Source organism: Drosophila guanche, unplaced genomic scaffold (genome assembly GCF_900245975.1).
Source record: "Drosophila guanche unplaced genomic scaffold, DGUA_6, whole genome shotgun sequence".
Lineage (NCBI taxonomy): Eukaryota > Metazoa > Arthropoda > Insecta > Diptera > Drosophilidae > Drosophila > Drosophila guanche.
In genome coordinates, this window is record NW_022995747.1 from 7538659 (window position 1) to 7563893 (window position 25235).

Below are 25235 nucleotides of genomic sequence, written 5' to 3' on the forward strand. Positions count from 1 at the left end.
TATACCATAGAATCTGGAGGTATATATTAGAGAACGGTACCCACCTTATTATGGTACTGCATCAGCTGGATGATGACACGGATGTCGTCGCTGTAGTTCTTGATGGAGATTACTCTCATGATGTTGGCAGCATCTTCTGCGTCGGGATCTTGGCAATATTTGTTAGCTAGCACAAGGCAGGCATCGGCTTCGTGAACCTGTTGGGTTTGGGTTTGGGTTTGAGATATTGAAATGGAGAAGTCACCGATTAGCATTGGATTGTGGCATTTATTTCTTGTTGTGGTCAGACTATGTCTCATGTGAGTTAGTTTTGTTATGTTTGAACTGTTCCAAGTTGTTTGTAATGGTTGAGTTTGTTCAGTGATTGTAATTGTTGCTGTTACTGTTATTGTGAATATATATACTGCAGAGGTGTCACGTTTAGAGCATTGTCCACAATATTAACAATTAGTAAGCGGTTTACACGCACATTGACTGGACAACTATGGTACGAATATGAGTACTTCAAATGCCACAGTGAAGTGTTTGTTTGTTGGTTTGGTTTTTGGTTTTGGTTTGATCTGGCACTGTCAGATGTCTTGCATATACATGAGTATTTGGTAGGTTTCGTTTGGGATTGTTCATTAGCATTGCCCGATACGAGCGATTGGGGGAAGATAGTAAGCGGTAGTAAGATTGTTGCTGGGTGGGTGGGTTGCTGGACATTGTCTTTGGTTTGGTTTTAACTTCAACTGAAGGACAACATAAGAAATCATAAAGCGAACGCTCGGTGCATTTCTGGGCGGTGGCTGGGTGAAGAGGTGTGTAAGTACAAAGAACGCTGAAGTGGCTGTGTGTTGGATAACTAAACAGAATATCAAAACCAAATACAACTAAAGAGCAAAATCAAGTGGGGATTAGACAATAGATTAGCATTAGCCACAATCACTCTGTCGTCGATTATGGGGCATGCAGTCCCCGCGCATGCAATAGATGCGATAGATATAGTTACGGTTCCACGTCCCAAGCAGGCACGACAATAAAGCAGCTCTGACTCATGCAGGATATCGATTAAGTTGTTATGTACAAATTTATATTAATATACGAAATGTCTTAGGACAATATTAATATACTTGGAACACAATAAGTAAAGTTAAAATTTTATATGTAGATACAACTGAGCTGCTTGCAAGATTCATTTTGAAAAGTAGGTTAAAAAATGTATATATATTTATACAATGATAAACTGAAACCCTAGCGTATTCAAATGAGTGTATATTTCCTCAATTTCTCACTTAGAATTCGTTATCAAAGAAACTGTTTTGTGGTTGAAAGACTCTTAAGGCTCATATTATGGGAATAATCCATTGTAGAGTTCGATAATTTAATGGCTTATGGCAATGAATCTATATAAATTACCTTAACCAAATATCAAAAATTATATGAAAGTATACAATGGATTTTAGAGATTGCATTGCATCAACCGTTCCTCTGAGAAAATTCTGAAATTCTCTGGATTTGTTTAAGGCTTGCAATTTGAGTGTTAACTCCCTAGTATACAATATACAATAAATAACTTAACAATTACAATAAGATACTTAGCACATACATAGATTCGAAAATACATTAACGATTATTGTTTTAAGTAATGCAGCTTCACTATTGATACTCGTAAATTAAAATTAAATCGGGTTTTTTCACAGCAATGTCAACAGCAATTAATTGTGTAATGTGTGTTTATGTGTGGCCTGTGCATCGCAGCTGGTTTATTTCTGTATTGTTCACAATCTCATAGGGTTAGTCGAGTGCTGGGCCAAATGATACGAATGCCAGATACAAATGAAAAAAATGATGCTGTTTGTTGGGCAGATAAATAAATCCAGCGAACGAGAATACGTTAACGCATAATGGCCACATTACTATGATTTACATACATAAACATGGCAATACATATGTTGAACACGGGTATCGTTTATACACATAGATATACGATACACATACACACATATACATATACACAGATATACACGATTATGGGTTTATTTATAGGCGGGTTGTAATTACATTTTGAGCGTTCGTTATACAAGTACGTACGAAGTAGTGGTAGTACGCTTAGTCTGGGGGTTTTTGGTTAATACATAATGAAATCATAGCTTAGAACAGGTCGACACATGAACGAAAACGGAAAACGGCCAACGGTAAATGAATGGAACGAAAAGGAACATACAAACATAGATAACAGATCAAATGAAAAGACATTTTTTTGTTTTACCTTAACCCTTTGCAGATCAATCGGATTCATAATGGTTCCTTGGAAGAACTCCACGGTGGTAAAATGACGTTTGAACAAACCCTCAAGTTCCAAATCGGGTGGTTTACTTTATTAATTTTTCAATCAAAATTCGTTTTTTTGTTTATTTTCGATATTTTTTGTTTTTTTGTTATTTTGTTTTTGGGAAAATAATACAAAGTTTTTAGAGTTTTCAATGTTTCCAATGTACACAAGGTTTACGTGGATTGGGTTGGTGTTCAAAGAAACAGAAGATCATCATTGCAGGTGGAGTGTGTGGGTTTGGCATGTGTGTATATAACACAACAAACAATATACACATCATATGATTATGGTGCAGTTTTTTGTGGGTCGGCAAGTATGCAAATGAAAATAAAAGAAAATCAACGAATGCAGACAACTGTTAAAAGAAATACTCCAAACCGGAGGTGCAACGAAAATTGTGAGTCATTAAATCTAAATACTCCATCAAAACTCCTTATAAGACTGTATAGCCCTGGGTCTAAATTCTATGTATAAACTCTTCTTAAATAACTTATTAACATTACTTAAGGACTATGGTCTCAATACTTGATCGACTCTAAAGGGTATCAAAATTGTTTACCATAAAGTACAAATAAAATATATCTGTTTCGATTTCTACAAAGTATTCGAAATAAAGAATAAGATTACAGCTAATTAAATTTGAGCTTTTTTATGTTAGCTTTAGCTCGATTTTAATTGTATGGAGTCAAAATATATGCTGCTATATTGTAATTTGGAAATCGAATAAAATTTCATCTAAGGAGGACATTCCATTAAGCAGGTTAAATTACTTAAAGCCAACGTGTAGGATATTACAAAAAAGAAAAAAGTGATATTATGCGGTAAGGGAATCTTAACTAAAATCTACCTAAATATATTTGAGTATATATTATATTTAGTGAGTGTTTTTTATTTTTTTTATTTCATAATGAAGCTCTGAGAAAAAATTGGTAGAAAACGATTTCTGGGAAATCTCATCAGCAGCAACCGGAAATCATTAAAAATAATGCCATAATGAAGCTATAAAATTGCAATAAAAATAAACATAATTGAATTGTTCAAATTCAAGGTGAGAGCGAGCAAAGATTTATGGTTCGAGTATATAGAGACGTTGGGGAGAGGGCGTGTCTTTTTGCTTAGTTGCTGTGGAGATGTCAGCAGAAAATGGAACTGGATAATATTGTTTTTGAATTGCATTTCGGTTATTCGGAGCACTACTTTGTAGCGTGTCACTGTCATGGGCTGCGAACGGACACAAGAACAATTACATGGTATACGAATGAGTTGTAGTATCGTTGTACATAGTAGGAGCACCTGACAATCGCGGTTTGAATATATCGTTATTTCTGCATGTGTCTTCATGTAAGCTCACTGCTTTCACTCTGTATTGTGTATGTATGTATGTATGTTTGTTTGTCTGTAAATGTACGTGTGAGTGTTTACTGGTTGCTTGTGTTGTGTCTTAGTGTGTGTTCTGTGTACCTTGACTCTCTCCAGGTCGACTGCGTTCATCATAGTGCCCTGAAAAAAGGCCACTGTGGTATAGTGACGCTTCAGCAGTCCCTCTAGTTCCAGGTCAGGCTCTTTGCTATTTAATTGTTCGTCGTATGGTTTACATTACATGATATATGATATATTTCAATATTAATAGTTAAGTAGTCAAAGCAAAAGGGTAAAAACAATATAAAAGTAAAATCGATTGGTATCTCTCTGAGTGTGGACTAGAAGCTAGTTTAATGCAAATACTTATTAATAGTGCCTTGGGTCTAACTTATCTGATTGGGGGATGCCTGTCCCCCAAATATCGAGTGAGAGGCGAGCAGCTGTTGACAAAATACCATAGCATACTTTTCTGCACAACTGGTGGCCCCTTTCTCATTCTGCTTAAGTACTGCTCTATATTTGTTTTTTTGCTGCTGATCTCATTTAACAAAATCAATTGAAAATACAATACGTTTACGAAAATATAAATTCAAATGAACAACGGCACAACAAATTAGCAATACGTTTAAGAAGAGGTTTGTCTGCTGTTTTGGACAGGTTCTAGATAAACTTACCGATGGAGAAAGACCACTTCGACATCGACATCCTCCCGATCTTCGTGGAGAAAGTCCTTCAGGAAATGCGACACGGACTCGTATGTTATATGACCGCATACCACAATATGTCTGTGTGTTTCGGTTGGTTCGTTCAAGTGTGTGGGGGTGTGGCATAGAGAAATAAATAGATTAGTTCCATTGAATTGTTATTGGTATCGATACGGGGAAAGCAACATTTTGGCTTAAACCTAGGGTGGAATGCATTGAATCGCTGTACATGTATTATATCAAATGGGTATGTAAATGTGTGTGTATGTGTATGTGTGAGTGTGTGTATGTATGCGTTTATGTGTGCCAGAATTAGTGTGTGAGTGAAGCAGCAAGGGAGACAGAAATTGATTTTGGCTTTAATTTTTTAATTCAATTCCTTAGTTTGTCTCTGGGCCTGGCTCATTAATTTATCTCTGATATGATAGCATTCCATGAGCCAAACCACAAGCCATACAATTACATATTACAACTGATGCATGTGTTTTGTATGTGTGATTGTGTATCTGTGAGAGTGCCTTGTATGTGTTTAGATGAGTGCTTTGGGTTCTTTGGGTGAGATTTTATATATTTATTGTCTTGTATTTCTGTATATTTCTTTATAGTGATTTATGCTTTGATCTCTTTTGTATTATTTATCAACTGCTTGTCGTTGCTTGGTTATGTTATATCTTTTTGGCTTGTCAGTATTATTTTGTGGTAAAGTATAAATTACTTTGCATTTTCTTTGGAAAACAAACATTTATCAAAAATTATACAAAATACACAAACCGAAAATTTAATGAACTAAAGTCAAATCATAAATGCAGAATGCATGAATTTAGTCTGCTACCCCAGAGGCTTGTTCACAAAACAATTCAATGTCATGAAAATATAATAGACACAAAATGAGGATCTCGTCCCCGCAGCGGCAGCACTCTGCGGCTGCAGTTCAAACAAATGATAATTATATAGTAAATACATATTGGAAATCAATATGGTTCTAGGTTAAGGCTTAGCTACGCACACCATTTGGGTTTCAATCAACTTACATGCATCAAGAAAGCATCAAAACTGGCCAGCAACTGGCCATCGTATTGGTACTCTATATACTATGTACACATTGTATAATACACTACGCTCATTCCATTTGCTAATGTTTAGTTATTTATATTTCTACAGGGTGCTATGATTAAAAGAAATTATGGGTTTGGTTGGATATTCACTGTTATCACAGTCATGCAATCAGGCATTCAGGCGAATCAGGCAGGCATTCTTTCCATACCTAGGTAAAATAGTGTAGTGTATCAGTGCCAGGCTAACTACGACATGCATACTCTTTTTTATGTGGGTGTGTTTGTGTGTGATTTTTGTGTGAGTGTTTCATTGTACTGTGTCATACAAACCATGACCACAGTAATCTACAGTGAGGAAACCAGTCGAATAATAAAATTCGTTCACAGTTAAATGAAGGTCAATTTACCCTAAATAGAAAAACATATCATAAGATCTTTGCAGCTAAGAGATCTTTATAAAATGTTTGTAGTCTTGAGGTTTTGACTCAATATAATTTGTGTTTTTTTTTTTCAAAATATTCTCTCTTAGTCCCAACTTTAATCGTCTTTACGTTAATTTTCCAATAATGATAGAAAACGTGGTCCCCGTGTTATAATAAGTGAATTTTGTCAAATGTTTCTTCGTGGTTTAAATCTGGTTGCAAGTCAATATCAACAGGTTTACCTCTACAGTGACAGTACAAAAATTGTGCTATATTAGAACTCTAAAAAGAAAGAAGAACTTCAATTTGCATTTAACGAACAAACAATCAAAATAAACGAACTACGTTATATTAGTTCTTGTGTGGCATTTTCTTGTCTTTTAATTGCATCAGCTAAAAAAGAATGGTGAAACTTTGTTTAAGACTGATTTTGTGTTCTTTTTTTTTTGGTTATTTTTATTTATTTTTTTTGAAATAATGTAGATATGGTGAGAAAGTTAAACATTTGATGCCTGGCCACGCATTTTCATTATTTTATTTCCTCATATAATTGCTATTCATGTGGTGGTCATGAAAATGAATCTCAATCAGAAAATATAATATAATTTCAATGTTTGTTCTTCAGATGCACTCAGATACATATGTATGTGCAATGAATGGTGAGTTTCAAGTAAAATAAAAACAGCGTATAGGACAAATCTTGAGAGAGTTACAAAGAGTGAGAGAGAGAGAGTCGTAGAGAGATGGAAAGGAGATTGTTTGTGTATACAGATTTGGAAGGAATCGGATACGGATACGGCAGTGGAATCGGGTGTTGTTTCGATTACTTTACGGATAGTACAGGTACGAGTAATACTCTTTGCGAGCAATCAATCTCCTCCATTTCAGTGGTTCCTTAGCTACGCAACAGAGTGTGGTGTGTGCATACGGGGGGCCACTCAACATACGAGTATCATACCACATCAAGTACAACGATGCAGGTCCCTAAGCATTCGCCTCCTACCTGATCTGATCCGAATGAGGTAACCAAAAGGTAAATAAATTCAAAACGTAGAGCGCATCCATACAAAACACTGGGTAACGACAATTAAGAGGAGTGGAGTCTTATTTTCAACCGTTTTGATAGATATATTTAGATCTAGAGGTCCGTATATATTGTATATTTATGATTCTTTATCTTTTATTGCTTAATTATACCGTTGTGTTCGAATGTTTTGTCGGCAACAGATGTTCACAAAGAAGAGGAAAATTGATGAGAACCAAAATTTGTATCATTAAGAAAAGAATTCAAGTATAGTTTTTGTGGGGTGTGGTATGTATGGATCATAAAGAGTATATAAAATTGGTCCAAGAACTACAACACATAGTAGCTGATAACTGATTGAAGGTTTAGAGAGAGATAAAGAGAGATATAAATATAGTTATAGAGAGAGAGAGAGAGAGAGTAAAATTATATTGGTTATTCGAGTATGCGGGAATATGAGTTCTTGTTGCTTGATGCTCTTTTGGATTGGCATTACACACACATCTAATTATTAGATGATTCTGTTACAGCAGTTACAGCCATCTCGAAATATTGCCTACTCTAGTATTGTACATACATTTCTAGGCAAAAAGTTTGAGCAAATTAAAGTCTTCCGGGAAGTTTAGAGTTGCTTGTTATTTACAAATTGCTGTCTGTACGAGTACTTGTGGAGAAGTGTCTAGAGAGTCAGACTCTTCTGCGAGTTACTTATGCATGTGTGTGTGTACATTCTGATTTATATGGAGTTCTAACATATACGTATACAATCGAATCAATAGTAAGTTATTGTTAATATGTATTTAGTATGCATTATTATTGTTTAATGTTTAATCGTTTAAGGTTGTCTTGGCATAGTATACAAATACATCGTTTGCATATTTATATTTGTGTATATGTATATATATGGATATATAGATATATATACGAGTTACGACTTCGATATCAAGGACTATATAGACAATTACGGTAATGTAACACAATAATAAACACCAATCACTGATTCACTTCAAGGGCTAATACAAATGCAAAATTAGGCTAGGATGATATGGCATACAAAATGGAGACAAACTTAGGAACACGATCATACGAATGCGGATTTCGGTTTATGCCAATCATCAGCTCTGACTTCAAACTTACTCGAACGGTACGGATCGAAAGGAGAATCAAACGATCTATCGATCAGTTGTTGTACGTATTCAAATTGGCTATAATAAAACCAAAAGGAAAAGCCAAAAAAATATAATCAAACGCGATTCGGGAACGCGTCTAAACTGAAGAGGAAATCGGAAAACTTAAAATAAACGTGCAAATCAAACGATAAAGATCTAAAGAATTTAGGTTCAAGATCAGAATTTACGAGTACGATATAGAGAGTAGAAAGTAGCAGAAGAGTAAGTTGAAAATTTGGCGTTCAAATTGAGGATGTAGTATGGAAACTCACAACAAGATAGCATTTGGTAGTTAAGTACGCACATGATATAGTAGATACACTCAGAACAGTTTTTAAGTACGAAACAATTAGTTTTGTTATAGTTTTGTGGTACGATTCTCAAATACGAGTACGATATCTGCAAAATGCCAATTGAAAGAACACAAAAATCAAAAACTGGCAAATTAAAAGGCAAATCGATGGGCAAAACTAAAGAATAATGGAACTAATGCAGTAATCGGCACGGCCCCCCATCACCACCCATCATCATCATCGAAAATCATGATCATCATCATCATCAATCATAATCATCAGCAGGGGGCGGCCATTAAAGTACGTTACGTTAGGTGACGTCCTAGGTTACGTTTACGATTAACGTACTGAGCTACGTAGGCGACACGTCTAAGTCGAAACGCAAAATGAAATCAAATTAAACGCAACAAACAAAATGAGTTGTTGGATAACTGAAAAGTATATATTTATTTTTTTGGGTAGTTTTTTCTCTTTGTATAAGCAATATGAATATTTTAGTTTAATTTTCTTGTTGATTTTTTCTTATTTTCAATTGTCGTGTGGGTGGTGTTCTGTGGTGGTGGTGGCTGGTTTCTGGTAGTATTATTTGGTGTTTGATCGATAAAATGTTTGAAATTGGGGTTGAGTGGATGATTGATTGGATGATTGATTGATTGATTGCCTGGTTCTGGAAGGGTTCAAATGTACAAATGTTAATAGCAGCTGCGCCAGCGAAGCTGTCCCAACGGGCTTATGAGTAATGCCGCATGTGTATGTTTCACTTGAGTTCATCGATTATGATGATTGTGATTGGGTTGGGTGGCCATGTTTTTTGGGGCATTGAATCGATTTTTTGGTGTATGTATAAGGTATATGCATTGGATTGTTGTTTTGTGTTTTTCTGGAATATAATCAAAATCAAATTTCAGCTACTTTTCCACACTCACAAAACGCTGGATATGAATGAAGCGCAAAGTAAAATACAACAATTTTGGAATTTCTTTGCTTTTGTTTCAGAAATTTCATTTTGATTTGGTGTTTATTTTGTTTAAAACATAACAAAAACTGTTTGGTTTGGCTGGTTAGTTGATTTGAATATTTTTGGGTGACTTTAGATTGGTTGTTTTGGCTTAAACTTATGTTTTGTATATTATTGTTTTGTGGTAGTACGAGTATATGGTCATATTTGTTTCAGTTTATTTTTATATAATTTTCGGTTTAATCGGTTTGTAGATTAATTGTTTGTTGATTGATTGTTAAAAAATTTGGTTTGTCTCACCTTCGCCCTTTTTCATTTTTTAATGTGCCCCCATATTTGGCTCTTGTTCCAATCAAGTCTATAATCTCAGGTATACAACTTGCAAAAATCGCCTGTTTACAGTATGAAAGATAATGATGACAGTGAAGTATTTTGTTCTTGTTTGTTCATAAATTAAATCAAAAAGCATTTAACAAATTTCGTATGACGCAAGGGTAGAGTAAAAAGGCAAAGAATTTCGCTCCAAGGATCAACAGAGAAACACATAGAGAGAAAGAGGAGAGTGGTGAGGAGTGGAGAGAAAGAGACATGGTATAGGGGCTTGGTAAATGAGGACCACAATTTTCGAAGCAGGACCCCTAGAATTGAAGTACGAGACGGCGGTGCAGAGAGGATCGGATCGGATCTCTGATTGCTGCTCTTGTTGTTTGTTCATTTCGGTGGCGCTTGTCGCTGGTTGCTCTTGTGTTGCTGGTTTTGTATTATAACCAGACGCCATTGTTAAAAAATCATATTCGACCAAAAGAAAATGGAAAACATAAACTTAGTAAATGATTCAAATGAACTAAAGATCGATTGTAAAAATTATATATTGATTAATCTTCAAAAATCGACAAACCGCCTCGACAGCTTGCAACTAAATTTCTTATGGCTCTAATGGTTTCTTGGGGGTATGTGTTGTGTGGTTATTAAACGAGAAATAGTATATACACAATAATATATTCATAAGTAATGCCAAGTGAGTGGACAGATCCCTATAAAAGTTGGTGCCAAGTACACACGCACACACATCGACAAATTGGTTTTAAACTTCATCTTTGGGGATGGGTTTCAGTGGCTAAAACTTAAACTTGAACTACCAGTACTATTAATATGTGTATCTGTATGTGTGTTGGTATGAGAGAGGCTATCTAACAAACTAACCCGCTTAGGTGTGTGTATAGGGTTGGGTTCGGTTCAACTCGGTTCGGTTCAATTCGGTTCGGTTGGGAATAGAGTTACGAGTTACGAGAATAATGTGAAGACATGATGCTGATACTGAATGCGATATAGTACGAGTAGATATAGGTTACTGCAACTCTTTACTCATTACAAGTATACAAATATCAATTTTCCTCTAAATGATGATCATCGGTACAAAAAAAAAAACAAACGAGTATTTGCAGCGCCATTTGGCGCAGGCATCGATTTCGTTTTCGTTATTTTATGCGTGGCTGCGGCATACAAAGTGGGTGCAAGCAAATTAACGACTTGAATTAGAGATGGTTAGATTGATTGATTGATTGATTAGGTGTGGAATTATTTTCGTATTTGGTATGGTATGTAAATTACAAGTAAATTCAATATATTATGTTGGATAAATTGAAATTGCATAAACGTAACTACTGCAATTGTATTTATGTATGTATTGCATATAGAAACAACTGTTAAAAAATATATGAAAAATCGTATTTGGGAAAAAATAACTCAATACAGGAACCGAAGCATCAACTTGGTGTTTTTCTGTGTCTATGTGTGTGTTCCAATTATCAAAATCAAAATCAATACAATCAAACGAACAAACAAATGAACAATTCAACAAAAATGCACTTTGTTAACACAAAACGAAGCGATTTACAAAATTAGGTATATATATTCATATAGTATGTATATTGATTCAGCGCTAGTTGTGGAGCTTTTCGTCAACCGTTCAAACTCAAAACAAAATGACGCAGCTGAAGTTGCATAAAAACACGCAATTGTGGTCTAGTCTGCCGTCTATTTACAGATACACAAACATAATCCAAAAAACAAAACGAAAAATAGTACACACTTGAAAACATGGAGCTTTAAGATCTTTAATTGACTGTCTTAGCAAATTCTATTCGAGGTACACTTTCAAATACTTCTGTAAATTATATTCCAAGATATGATGTTAGGTCGGTTGAGCAATTGTACATTTATTGTTTGATTTGTAAACTACCAAATTCGAAATGTGCATGCTTCAACAAATGGGGAAGGAAGCCAATAAGATATCTGAGATTCATTAGCCATATATGTAGTTTTCTTATATTAAAATAAAATATGTTTCAAAGGGAAAATGCGGGCCATTCAGTATCCTAAACGTAGAAAGCCAAAAAGTGGTGCATATACACAGGCGCCCAACAATTTACATTGAACAATTTTATTTGAAAAGGGATTAAAATAGTTATCTGCACACTGATTTCATTTGCGAGCTTTTCTATAAATATTTGAAGCAATTAAAAGTGAAAAGCACTCAAAAATTAAGCCAAAGTTGCAAAACATAATTGGGTTGAACGACAACACGATTTACAGAAGGATTTGACAAGTCGAAATAGGCTATAGCTCTCGCTTCTGGATTATTTTGACCCTTTCATTTTAGTGCAATTGTTTGATAGTTTTTCTTTTTGGTTTTTGCTGATTCAACTTAATACAGACACATGCCGCCAAGAAACCAATGCCTTTCCAGTCCTAATTGCTTTTTATTACTTTCGATTTTTTGTGTTTTTGACTTGCTTTATGAAAATAATACAGAAAAAATAATAAATGGTTGTTTGTAGAGTATAAATGTTTTTAATGTGTAATATTGCAAGCCCGGACGACACTGAGTTTTGCTTTATGGGCCGGTCTCGTGGTCTTGGGCATTTTTATGCACTTCCAGGTGACGTCAAAAAACAAACAAAAATTAACAAAAAATTCAATAAAAAATAAGAAAAAAAATTAAACATATGCTGTTGGTTGTTTGATTGGAGTTAGTAAAGAAAAAACGAATTCAGTTTCTTTGATTGCTGAGGTGTTTTTTTTTGTGGTTTTTGTTTTTGCGTTATAGTCATTTCTTGTTTATCTTATTATTTTTTGTGTGGTATTTTTTGATTGGGTTTTCAGATTTTTGTTTTCTCTTAGCGGTACAGCCAGCAACGTATTCGTGTACCTTTTTCTAGGATCCTTGCTATATGTTCCACCATATTTGCTTCTCTGCGCGGCCAGTTCAGTGATTTCTGGTATCCAACTAGCGAAAACGGCCTAAATTCAACAACACACATACACATTTAGATTGATTGGGTGTGCCAAGAAAGTTTCAGATTTTCTGTTGAGTTTTTTTTTAGTATTACAAGGTATATTTTTTTATAGTGGATTTGGGGGGTTTTTCTGTTCTGTTCTGTTCGGTTGGGCTAACAAATTGCTTGTTTCTGGGGTGTGTAGGTGTGTAAAAAGAAATGGACAAAATTATTATGTATACAAATTGTTAGAAAACGAATCGACGACAACGACGTTGAACTTTGACGCTGACGGTGAGGCAGACGACGTAGAACAGTGCACAATGGAAACCGCTCAACTCTGATTCAGACTCACTCACAAACACACTCTAACAGCTTAAAAATCATTCAATCGCTTATTTACACACATCAACAGCAGGCAGAACGCTCAGCCAGTCACTCGGATCGGTCCTTTCACACAATATATTAAGGCTAATTGTACATTACTTTACATATGTAAATCTCTTTGGCAAGAGCTCATCTGTTGTCATCTATATACTGTACTCTTACTTTGGTTACATCTAATAATTTATAATTGTAATTTACAATACACGACGAGTGCAGGGATCTGCCTGGACAGAAACAGAGGTGGAGATACGGATAGGGAAGCCGACACCCATCTCTAAAACCACATCGATTCGGCAAGGGATAGTTCTTTGCTTGAGTAGTGCGCTCTATAGTTAAAATCGAACTTTAACGCTATGCGAGATGCCGTACTTTATACAATCCTAAATACATGTTACTATGATTTTTGGGATTACGCTTTCAGCTGGATTGGATTGAATGAGTTAATAAGGTTGAGGAATAACAAAACTTCGGTTCCCCGAATTTCAAAGACAAACTCCTTAAGAAAATGTCCCTTGTTTGAATGGTGAGCTTTTCAACTATTTATGGATCAGTGAGGCTGACAAAACGATTGATTATTCAAAAAGAATTAAAAGGAAATATGAATAGAAAAATATGGCAAAATTTGAAGCTTGAATTTGCTCTCTTCAAAAAAAGAAATGAAAGTTACGTGTTACGACTTTAGATACGAGAAACGGATTTTTAATTACATTTTTGGCAATGCGTGACCGATGCTATAGTTGGGGGACGTGAGTGTGTCTGTATGTGTGTGGCATATATATAAATATATATACTTAACCATGTGTACATGTGTGTGTGTGGGATGTGTTACAACAATGCGCCTAAATAGTTGCTTTAAGATATCGAAAGAAATATATACGAGTATGAACCTTGAACTATTGCAAATTGATAAACGCATATCTGGTATCATAGTTCTGGTGTTAATACGGAACGTTTAAAGCATGGCAAAGTATAAAGTGTAAAACGATAGGTATCTCAAATCTGAATATGTAGATAAAACGAAAAAACAAAAATCAAAATAAAAATCATAAAGAAAAACATAAACAAAAACGCTTTGATATAAAGTGTTCAATAAAAATGTTTAACCAAACCAAATAAATCAAAGAGAAACACAATTAATACCAGAGGAAACGGAAAACATAAACCAATAAACGATAAACGGTAATGAGAAAACAAAACCTAAGTGAATAGGACATTAAAATCTTTAATGGCATATACATATACAGATCTATGTGTATACGACTCTTCCGGACAGCCTCTGACTGCGAGTCAAATCAAAAATGTATCCAAAAATAGTTCACTCAATCAGAAAGATAAAATACAAATAATATAAAAAATCGAAATTTTAATATTGTACTTTACTTTTATTACTTGTTTGATGATTTATCAAATGTCATGTTGTTTTTTTTTTGTTTTGGTTTTTCGGAATACTTATTTATCAAAGAAATAAAACAGTTACTTAGAGAAACGGACGACTTTAGAGTCGGCTGAAACTACTTTTTGATGCGGGTAAGTCAACTGTGTATGCGAGTCTTAGAGATTCAAATTCAGTTGATAAATGAAATTAGGGAAACAAATTTAGAGGGTAACAGACTATATATTGTAATTTATCGATTCTAATCAATAGTTATTAACATTGGAATTACTCTAATAGCTAATTAAAGCTTCTCAAATACGAGTGTGAGTACTCAAAGAGTGTGTTTTATGCGAAGGTTTTTGTTTGTGGTTCAAGCAAACCTAGCGTAGAGCTCATCATATCTGAAGGACCTCCTCAACGATCTGCGTATGCATATCACTCCTAAGCTTATTTATCCCTATATATATATGTTATATTCTTTCATAGGTTATACTTTAAGTTTGTTTTTAATTTATCATTTTTTTGTGGATTATATTGAAAATGTTGCTGGGTGTTTTTTTCACAAAGAATGCGTTTATAATTTTTTGATATTGCGTTATGGTTGTTATAGACTACCTCTTTCCGTGTTCTCTTTTCAGTTCACCGCCATACTTATTGCCACTACCGACGAGTTCAATTATCTCCGGTATACTGCTGGCAAACATTGCCTAAAATATTCCATCGTACACGAGATTAACAAAAATCAATTGTTCAGTTTTTGATCAGCAAAAAATATACATATGTACTAGGTTATATAGATGTTGTTGTGGATGTGTCTTAGGTTTAGTCTTATTGTTAGCATTATATTTCGAGTACTTGCAGTTATACGAATACACACAAAAAAAACAAAGCGGATCCCTTAACAGTGGGTAGGTACGAAGTCAGGTCGGCGGGACATTCACACCGAAAGGATAGCTAATTGGTAGGTTGGAATTAGACCTAGAAGCGTTTCGATTTCGGTTGGTTTTGTTTTGCTTTGGTTTTTAAACTGATTTTGGATTAACAGATGGAATATGCGGCAGCCAGCATTAAAGCATGCAAAAAACATTAACCTTTGGAAATAACATTGCATTGGTATATTGATGTATTTATGTATGTATGTATGTATAAATATTGCGGTATTTTGGTATTCTGGTATTCTGGGCTAACCGACAGGACCCTAACCAGACCCTAATCCTTGACAGTGTCATTGTGTGTGTGTCTGATGTTTCGGTTTTCGGTGTCTACGAGTTTTCCATTACAAAAACCAAAGGCAAATCGAAAGATTCAACTTAAAAGGTGATAATTAAACTGCATGCAAAAATGATCGAACATGGGGGGAGAGTACGAGTACGAGTATCGAATGGGCTGCGTGAGAATGAACGGGCACCAGTTGCCACACCGGCCAAGGGCGCTCCTGTATCTTTCGGATGTTTCAGATACCATGTCTGGGTGTGGCTCTGTGTGGCAGTGTAAGAGTAGTATTTGAGGTGTGACTGGTGGTCGTGGTCGTAAGGCAGAGTAAACGCGGTAAGCTTGGGTGATGAGGTAAGCTAACAAAACTGGAGAAGGATGAACTGAATGTAAATATGGAACTGAGTCGCAAAGGTCTCAAATAAACTTTAATAATTCAAAACTTGGTGCAGCTTACGAGTATTAAGTCGTTCTATGTATTTACAGTAACGTGGCATGTACTCAAGTACATGTACATAGATGTACAATGTACATACATACATAAAGTTTTTGAATGCAATTAACAAATGTACGAGTATTGAGTATATATTAAGGCTATTGTTATGTAAGAGAGAAGGGAGCTCAACGAAGGGGTACGGTACGCTAAAATAATTACGGCTAACAGAGTTTCGAATTCAGTATGGAGTATTGAGTATCGAGAGTGCTACACTCTGGCTACAAGTACTGCATATTTGATACTGGATTGCTGGATTACTGGACTGTACTGTTTTGGCTATTCAACTCAACTATGGTTCTTGAGCAAAACTGTACTAGTAGTATCTACTAGTAGTAGATAAGGCGGCAACCAAAACATACATCATTCACACACTTAAGCACTTCCAAGCCCGCTGTGGCTTGGCCTAAACTTAAAATCAATGGGCATCGAGGCAGAGAGATTTTCAGAGGGAGAGAGAAAAACGTTTTCTATACATATGCATATCTGTACGTGTATAGGAGATATTCATCTAGGTATGTATATTCAACTAAAATAAAGCTTAGATTTCATTTCGGTATATCTGGTGTGTGTTAAAGATAAATATATTTTTTGTTCTTAAAATATTTGTAGTGCAGGGGAAACTTACCAAGCCGACGAGCAGAAAGAACACGAGAAATGTTCTTCCCAGGACAGTCTCACAGTAAACGTCACCATATCCTACCGTTGACATGGTCACAATTAGGAAATAGACACAGGTCCAATACGATAAACGATGAGCATTATTAAAATCCAGCGGATCGCCAGAGTTCTCCAGCTAAATTTTAAGTAAATGCAAATGCCATTATCCACCGCATCAGCGATTTTCTCTACTACATTGGACACTCTCTATATATACGCCTAGATATGTACGATCAGTATAGGATCAGGCGTGCCCTCGTTCCAGACTCTGTAACCGGATGAAATGTGGCCTTTTAATATGTTAATAATGATGACTGGCTCTTGGCACACGTTGCAATCCGGTCACAGAGGCATAGACAAGGGAACAGCTGGTCCAGAGTGTGCGTGAGTTTGTGTTTAATCATAAGTAGGTGATATTTTTTGTGTTTCTACATACCAGATGTATAATGCCCGCTGCTGTTAACCACACGGATATAAAAATTGATACTAGTTGAGCCAAGCGTATGGAGCTCGATGTTTTTAGTACGTTTAAATATTGTAAAATATCTGGAACAGTCATGAGACGTAGCGCTCGAAGAAATCGAAGACCTGTTCATGGTAATACATAATTTTTATACGCATATGCATATATAAATGTTGATGGATGGCGTAGAGTAAGGCACATTGCATGCATACAAATCGATCAGGACCCGGGTGTTGGCTTGTGTTTGTGTATATGTGTGTGTATCAGTTTTTCAGATGTGTTTTGTGTACGGGAAAAGGGTGTGGATATACACAGGAAATAGATTCAAATTCATATTCATATTTGTATGTTAACCCAATCAGCTCAGATTTGTATGCATATAACATTTTTGGAATTTCCTTGAATTAGGGTAATTTAATAGGGATTTGTTTCGCTTACCGATCCATGTTCGATCTAAATATATTGATACGAAGGACGGGGGTATTGTAAAATAATCTACAAAACTGTACATTTCTAACATAAACCAAAGCTTATCGGACGCCGCTATGAACTGTAAAAAGATTGTCAGATTGAAAAGAACACAAGAATTTGTAAGAATTTGTATAGCATAAATCATAACCACAAATAATCATCGCTCCAGCCAATCGATTTAAAATAATCGGTAAAATCAACTCTGTGTGGCTCGGCGCTGTAAGTGTGTGTCAGTGTTTGTCTGTCTATTGTTTGAGGCCATGTGCAACTTACTCGTATAAAAAAGTAAACCATAAAAAATATATTGAATGCGAGATCGATCTGTTGAGTAATGTTGTTACTCCACTTTTGGCATCTTTCGACTTCTTCGCTAGATGCATCAACAAAGTATATAATGAGGGATGCAATGCTGAGTATAAATACGAGTACGACCTGAAAAAGAGATAATGATATGGTAAAATCATTATAGACAGCATTAAAATATGACATTGATATGCTCTCACAAAGATGAACTTTATTTCGTAATGGGCTGCGGCTCTTCTGGCATATGGCCGAATAATACTTTACACAAGCGCCCATGCTCATCCCTCTATAGCAGCTACAGCCCATTCAGTTCCATAAATCACGGCCTTGTCAGATGACAACCACAGTCGAACGCTACATTGAACTTGCTGCCCTGCTGCCCCGTCCCAAAGGAAATCTCTCAGAGGAAGAAACAGGAAATGGAAATCGAGGGAAAGCGGATATTGCCCCTAAAGAGAGGGGAAGAGGGAGAGCCAGAGGATACCGCAGTAATGTGCATTTTTAATTGCACACTTTGGCACCGGCTTCGGGGCCCTGCAGCCAAAGCCGGACCACGACCACGGATCATTTGATTCATGGGGACAAGGCAGCGTCCGGGCAGCGGCAATTAGTCGAGGCACCCCGCTGATAAATCTGCGGTAGTCATGAAAGTTTTACAAGGTAATTTCGGATGCGCATGGCTATATGTATGTAGAATGTAGAGGAGACAGCAACACACCAGTTAAATGTCAGAGCTGCTTGCCAAGAAACCTTTTTATAGAGGCCAACTGAGGTAGTTCAACTTCAGCCGGATACACTTTAGGCCTCCCCGTTCCTAAGCAAACTATTTATATGCTATATGTAATTCCTATATAGTACACAATGTCAATGTAATTCTAATTGTTGGTGCTATCGTTTCGTAATTACTGGGATAATCGAAAGCAAGCGGCATGTAGAAGGCAGCAAAACTAAATTTGGCAAGGGACCGACCCGGCACGCAAGCCATTTATTTAGGGCCATAAATTGAAATGTCTCGGCTCGGGATCTGATTACTCATTATTCAACCGCTTCTGCCTGTTGTTTCTTATGCAAATTACACTCCCAAGCAAATGCAAACTTATTCACTCCTCAGAAAATTGTTAGTTGCGCAATAAAGTTTTTGGCAACACAAGCTTACTCACGTAAGAGAAACTTTGCTAATATCAAAAACCAGACGAGAATTTTCAAGTAGAGCGTAAAAACTTGTAACCTAGCTTAAGGATTGCGTAAACGTCATGTGGTGCCGAGACAACTGACATTTTCATTAGTCCCTGTTAATCGCCGTGGAACTGAAACCTAATGAAAATTAACTTTTCCAGATAGTTGACGTCATGAAGTTGGACTAGGAGCAAGCACAGATGGCAGATGACCCAAGACAAAAGGCGGACAAGATGACGACAACATTGTCTGACGTCTTTGGACCCAATCCTCGTCATCCTCTGAGGCTCATAAAGTACGTCTACTGGGCGTGAAAACTGGGTCAATCACACAGAGACCAGATGGAGACAAAGAGGTCGAACAGGCAAAAAGAAAAGCACTTAAGGCCTGCTGCCATCAAATTGCATCAACGCGAACTCCAAATGTGGGTCACACAGCGAGTGAACACGTGTATGGCTCTCAAAATTCTCGATTTGATTTATTGTACGTTGTTCGAGCAGTTTTCGATGTGATTCGGAGCATTTGTTCTTTCAAATATAGCCATCACTTTAAGAGCCATCCACGGAAGCAGTTTAATGGCCTCCACTGCCGGCGGGAAACACTTCAAAACTTAATTTCTCTACAGGCGGTGTTTACTTTAAATCTATGGCGTGACCAAATACAATCCCTGCTGCCATAATGCCAGAGGCTTAACGCTTTTCCTACCGACTTCCGCATTGGAGTAGCGACGAGAATTGTAAAGCCAATTAGTGTATGCAGCAGGGCTTCTGTGGCTGTTTAGGGAGAGAACTTTAGCAGATAGTTCCATGAAATCAAAGTACAACGTGACAATTGTTGGCATTTGCAGATATTTTTAGTGAAAGTGGAGAAAGTAAAAGAAAGAAAAGGAGCAGCAGCAGGCACGAATAGTGTAATATCCAAATGGCAAGCCATATATTTTACCAGCCACAATAACAACAGCTAATACAGCAACACCAACCAACAACAGCGATTACCATCAGGATGAGGCACCACAGAAAAGGGCGCCACACAAATGGGGGGTAACAGCTGCAGCCCCCAAAACCGAACGAAACCGAAACGAAACGAAATGAAACGTTTGACGGTGTCTGCCAAACAGCAGAGGCAATTGGTTGCCACACAGAAACCCACCGAATAGGCCCGGTAATAAACATTCACAATCTCCCAGCACACCCCACAATAATCTATTTGAAACCCACTCCACCTTCAACCTTTCCGCTACCTCAGGCAGTATGGAGAGAGAATGTCGAAATGTGCGCCGCTGTTCCATCGATTTTCTCTTTGAAGGGAGGGAGTGAGCCTTTCAGGCATTTCCTGCCTAACCAGCCGCTATCCTCACATTTGCCATATTATTTACTGTTATTTGTTGTGGCTCCTATGGCACCACCTTCACCCTCACCCTCCCCACAATCCTCGCACATCTGCATATATACTCGTACATTATTCTTTGGGCCCACTTCCCGTTATTAGCTGAAAGTTTCCCAGCAGAACTATAGATATTCGCAGTATGTGCCAGACACAGAACCAGAAACTCATCGCCGCGGGTGGCGTTAGCATGGTAATACTCGTACTTGTAGTTGTACTCCCCGCCTCGCCTGCTGTGCAATTGTGGTGGCCGTCCTCTGTCAAGAAGCAGCATTGAACTGTCTCGCAATGATAGCACGTGGACTCCAGCGATGGTCCAAGGATGGAAGTTCGACATTTAACCCCATGCAATCGGCCAGACAAAGAAATTTTCTGGGCTACATCTGGTGTCCCTGAATTGGGTTTGTCATTTAAAATGGAACTACAACTGGGTGGATTTTGTGTTGACAAGCGATAGACATTCCCTACCCGATGGCTGGTAAGGGTACGATTTACATACATGCTGCCACATCGAATGCAAATATTCACAAACATACGCTTACGATTAGAGTGTCGGCTATTTAAAAACGAATTCTTATCATATGCATTATTTTCAATGCTCAATAAGACCCCACTAAATAGCTCTTCAGACTGCTAGACCAATTAGCTAATACCAGTTAATAGATGGGCGGTACACCAAGGTGTATGCGTAATATTTGAGCAAACAACTGATTTGAATCGCCGTTTCGTAAGAAAAAATAATTGAAGTTAACTTCTGGGAAGGCGGGCAATGTAGGCGAGGCTCTCTTTCTCTCTCTCCCTAGAGTCAATTCGTGTTCATGTATTTATTGTACATGGAAATGGCACATTTACTTTGCTGCTTCCGCTGTCGACACGAATTGTGCCCCCAAATATTTATACACGCAAGTCGTCCACATCCCAAGTGGTCGCCTGATGGGGAGGGGGTGACGCTATGCTGGGAGAACTTTTACGAAGTGCAGTGTAAGATGGCACTCGGTAAACTTACGCCAGCTGCAGCCATGGACAAGGACACGTCAACATCAATATTGTGTGGCTATGGCCAACAATAATGGCAGATCTCTGAATAATTCAGCAGCTATAATGTACGAGTAGACCAGGCCAAAGTGCTTAGCAATGCGACCAGATGTGGTCGAGTGGTTCCCAAATGAAAATGAAATTCATAAATGATGAATCGCAACGGGCGATGGGCGGGGTGGGGTAAAGTTGGCTGTAAAAATGGGTGCTTAAGTATGTGTACTTACCAAAATTCGACCAGTTGTTGTTTGACCCGAGATAAGCTCTCCAGCCCAGTCTTTTGCTTCTGTCATAAAGGTGCCCTCGAACTCCTGTTTGTTGCGGGACGCCTTCTGCTCCTTCTGCTTGGGATCGTTGGGTCCCAGATCGGGCTCCTTGCGGCAGCAGATGAATGCGAATGCCCGCCATAGCAGCACAATGAGCAGGCCAGCAAGGAATGTAAAGATGCTGGACAGCAGAAAGCACCAGTACTTGCGAACTTTGAGACAATCATCGGCATCGAATGGTGAATCTGTTGGATCATCGGCCAATGATTCGACAGTGCTTTGATCACACCCCGACATCCCCTGAAAAACACACACAACGGAACCAATTAGTCTCGATTGGCTGGCAATTAGTTGAATAAATTTAGCATAAATCAATACAATAACTGGCGGTGGTATTCTTTACGTCATACGCCTGACATTTCAAATCATTTGGGTATGTAGTATGTAGTATAATATATAAATGTGTAGTTCTCTACTTGGCCACGCTCAAAAGTGTAAACAAAAATGTGCCCGGCCAAGAAATTAATTTTTATATAAAGGTCTTAAGTATATTTTCCCTCCCAAAAAAGAATCCGTGCATCGTTTCTTACATTTGTCAATGTGCTGCTGAAATTTGTGCCGATTAAATCCGTTGCCATTTTTGCTGCTTACATTGCGACCGAAACGGTTTCACACAGATATGATATTATATTTTACAATATTATTGCGATATATTCAGTTGGCTTTCAAGTGCATACAAGAGACATCAAGTTTGGGGAATGACGACACCAAAATCAAAAATCCGAGAGACAAAATCCGAAAGCTACAACACAAAATGAAACGGAACGAAAACTTGGCACGACTTTTATAAATAGCATCAAACAAATCTGTTATTTTTAAAGTGATCTACTCCGACGCATGCACGGCACAGGCGGCGACACGATAGACGACAAAAGTTCTCATAACACTGGGAACTTGGTCTCTTGGTAGTTGGGCACTGGGCAAAGGCAAAGGTCACCCATCCACTTGGTGGGCATCGCACTGATATTTGTATTATTTTGTATCAGATCTAACTACATATGGACTGGTTGAAAGGAAACTGCGTGGCCTGCATTCACATTCGCATTAAACATTAATTTATGGCCAGAAAACTCTCAGACAGAGGCCAACGCACTCACTGATTCACTCTATATACTTTCGTATATGTGTAAATAAATTTCGTATATATTATGTATTTGGATACTACATATACATATGTAGTTGTCACACACGACGCGGCACGCACGCAAATTGCTTCGTATCGAATAGGAAAAAGGAGACACCGAGCGAACCGCACAACTGGCGTCCACCAACTGAACGGCGAGGCGCGTTTTCCAATTGCCCTGCCGACGGGGCCAACGATTGCGGAGCTCTTTGCTATCTCCTGGCGGCACGGGCTCACAGGCCTGCACTCTCATATTTACTCTCTCTCTCTCTCTCTTTCTTTAGTTCTCTGGATGTGTGGGTCTCCCGCTCTCTGGTCGTGTGCGTCTCGGTGGCTGACCGCGAAAAGTGTCAGCGCAGGCGACAAACTTGAATTTAATTAAAAGGCAACGCGAAGACAAAGAAAATTGAATTAGATATTCATTGGAATGAAGCGGATATACCCTAACTAGGATTTACTTTCGATGGCGATGATCGGAGGGCTTTAAAGGTTGATCAAATTATTCAGTTCCCCAATAGAAGAAGGAACCGTAAAGTTATCTTAAGGCTCAACATGTTTGCAGATATACTACGAAAGGATTTTCCGGCATTAATTTTAAGTGAAGAAAGGCTTTAATATTTGAAATGGAAGGAAGTAGGGTAAGAACCCACAGAGATCTTTATCTCTTAATATAGGGAGCTTACTTTTTTCAATTATAACTTTAAATGGACAGAACTCGATCTTAGGTCTAAAGTTTTTCCTTCGAGTTCTTTCAAAGTTTCTTGAAGCGGAGCACCCCAAAGGGAATACGGGATGTGCATGTTCCAACTTGTTATAAAAGTTGGGAATACCCTTGGCGAGGGCATGTCCGCATATTATAGACCTGTTCCCATGTTAGCGTGTGTCTCTGTGTAAGTGTGTGTGTATGTGAGAGTTTTCTACAATGAATTATTGTTACAGCAAAAACAACAACGGCAGGCAGGCCGAATAAGAGTATATATAAATAAATTATGAGTTCTTTTCTATACATTTTTGTTTTATTTTCTCTCTTCTTTTGTTGTGTGTCTCTTGCCTCATATTTTCGTGTTCTTTTTGCATTCCTTTCTGTGTGACCTGACGGGCCCCGGGCAGCGCTCGGCCTGGCCGAGGTCCTAATGAGTGATGGGGGAGGAAAGAGGCAAGGAAAAGAAGAGGGTGCAAGCGTGGACTAGGTTAACCTGAGCGTTAACGTTAACGTTACTGCCACATTTAACTTGAGCTAGTCACGCCATGTCGCCAGTTAGCTGTCGTTTCATAATTTACGCGCTTTGTTTGCCATTTCCTGCGGGGGCGGCTGGCAGCCGTGGTAACAAGTTGGCCCAGTTTTTGTTTGCACATGCCACTATTTCCACTGGCCATAATTGCGCATCTTCATCATCATCATCCCTTGGCCCTAATGCCCCACCTCCCTATCAAAGGCCAGCGGCATGCATTTTATTTTTAGTTTTCACTTCATGCTTTTCTCTCATTTTAAACATTTTTATTTGCGATGCGATGCTTGGGCGGTTAGGTTCTACGCTTCATTGCATCTACGCAATTAAAAATAGCAAAGTTGTAAAATTGTTATTCAATTAAATGGTGTTTCACTCGTTTTAAGCAGCCATTCACCTTGAAGTTGTGTGCATCGAGAATAACTAGAAAATTCAGACTGTTAAGGTGTGTAGCTCCCACCCAGGAAAATGTTGAATCAGTAATTAAATTGCATTTGCATGATATAGAAGCCATAAGTGAAGGTTATTCAAACTGCAATCCTTTGGGAACTTTCATGGGTTATGGTTCGGTGATGAGAAACTAATTAAATGCACACAATAAATTGGATTGAAACTTTGGTATAGAAATTGTCACTTGAACACTTTTAAGACATTTTTGCTTGTCCTTAAACCATTTAATCAAAGTTTAAATATGGCTTGCCTGTTTCTGTATGGGTTAATTCAAAGAACCTTCATCGAGTCAGTCCAAAATGCATACTGATGGTTTTGATTCAATTATTTATAGTTGTCTGGGGACTTGGACGTGGGAAATGGGTTGTTCTGGGCGGGAATGGAACTTGGTCGTGGCGCCTTAACTGGTCTTAAGATACTGTGCTTAGTCAGCAGAAACCAGCGCAAGAAAGCAGCTGCGACTAATGAATAGGAGCAAAGATAGCGAGCGATATGAATTATGCCGCCAGAGTGAACGTGAACCCCACCGGCCGATTTGGCTGTCACTCAGCGGAGGGCTAAATGTGGGGT

General features: G+C 37.7%; 1 protein-coding gene across 43 annotated transcripts in view; it reads right to left on the reverse strand.

Annotated features, from left to right (window-relative positions):
- LOC117583605 (calcium-activated potassium channel slowpoke) overlaps nucleotides 1–25235 on the reverse strand; it is a 46846-nt gene that overhangs the window by 19868 nt on the left and 1743 nt on the right. For 11 of the 43 annotated variants that reach the window (XM_034272020.1, XM_034272026.1, XM_034272013.1 and 8 more), the window contains exons 2-10: nucleotides 21765–22103; nucleotides 17914–18072; nucleotides 17608–17719; nucleotides 17143–17294; nucleotides 16675–16842; nucleotides 12513–12604; nucleotides 4351–4461; nucleotides 2252–2357; nucleotides 45–197 (exon numbers count right to left, since the gene is read on the reverse strand). In XM_034272020.1, coding sequence (XP_034127911.1) covers nucleotides 45–197; nucleotides 2252–2357; nucleotides 4351–4461; nucleotides 12513–12604; nucleotides 16675–16842; nucleotides 17143–17294; nucleotides 17608–17719; nucleotides 17914–18072; nucleotides 21765–22100 — 1389 coding nt within the window. In that variant the 5' untranslated portion in view covers nucleotides 22101–22103. Of the gene's footprint in view, nucleotides 1–44; nucleotides 198–2251; nucleotides 2358–3775; nucleotides 3882–4350; nucleotides 4462–9601; nucleotides 9694–12512; nucleotides 12605–14956; nucleotides 15049–16674; nucleotides 16843–17142; nucleotides 17295–17607; nucleotides 17720–17913; nucleotides 18073–21764; nucleotides 22104–22393; nucleotides 23131–24915; nucleotides 24933–25235 lie in introns of those variants that run through there. The other 32 variants (XM_034272018.1, XM_034272033.1, XM_034272024.1 and 29 more) reach the window with 14 other exon arrangements.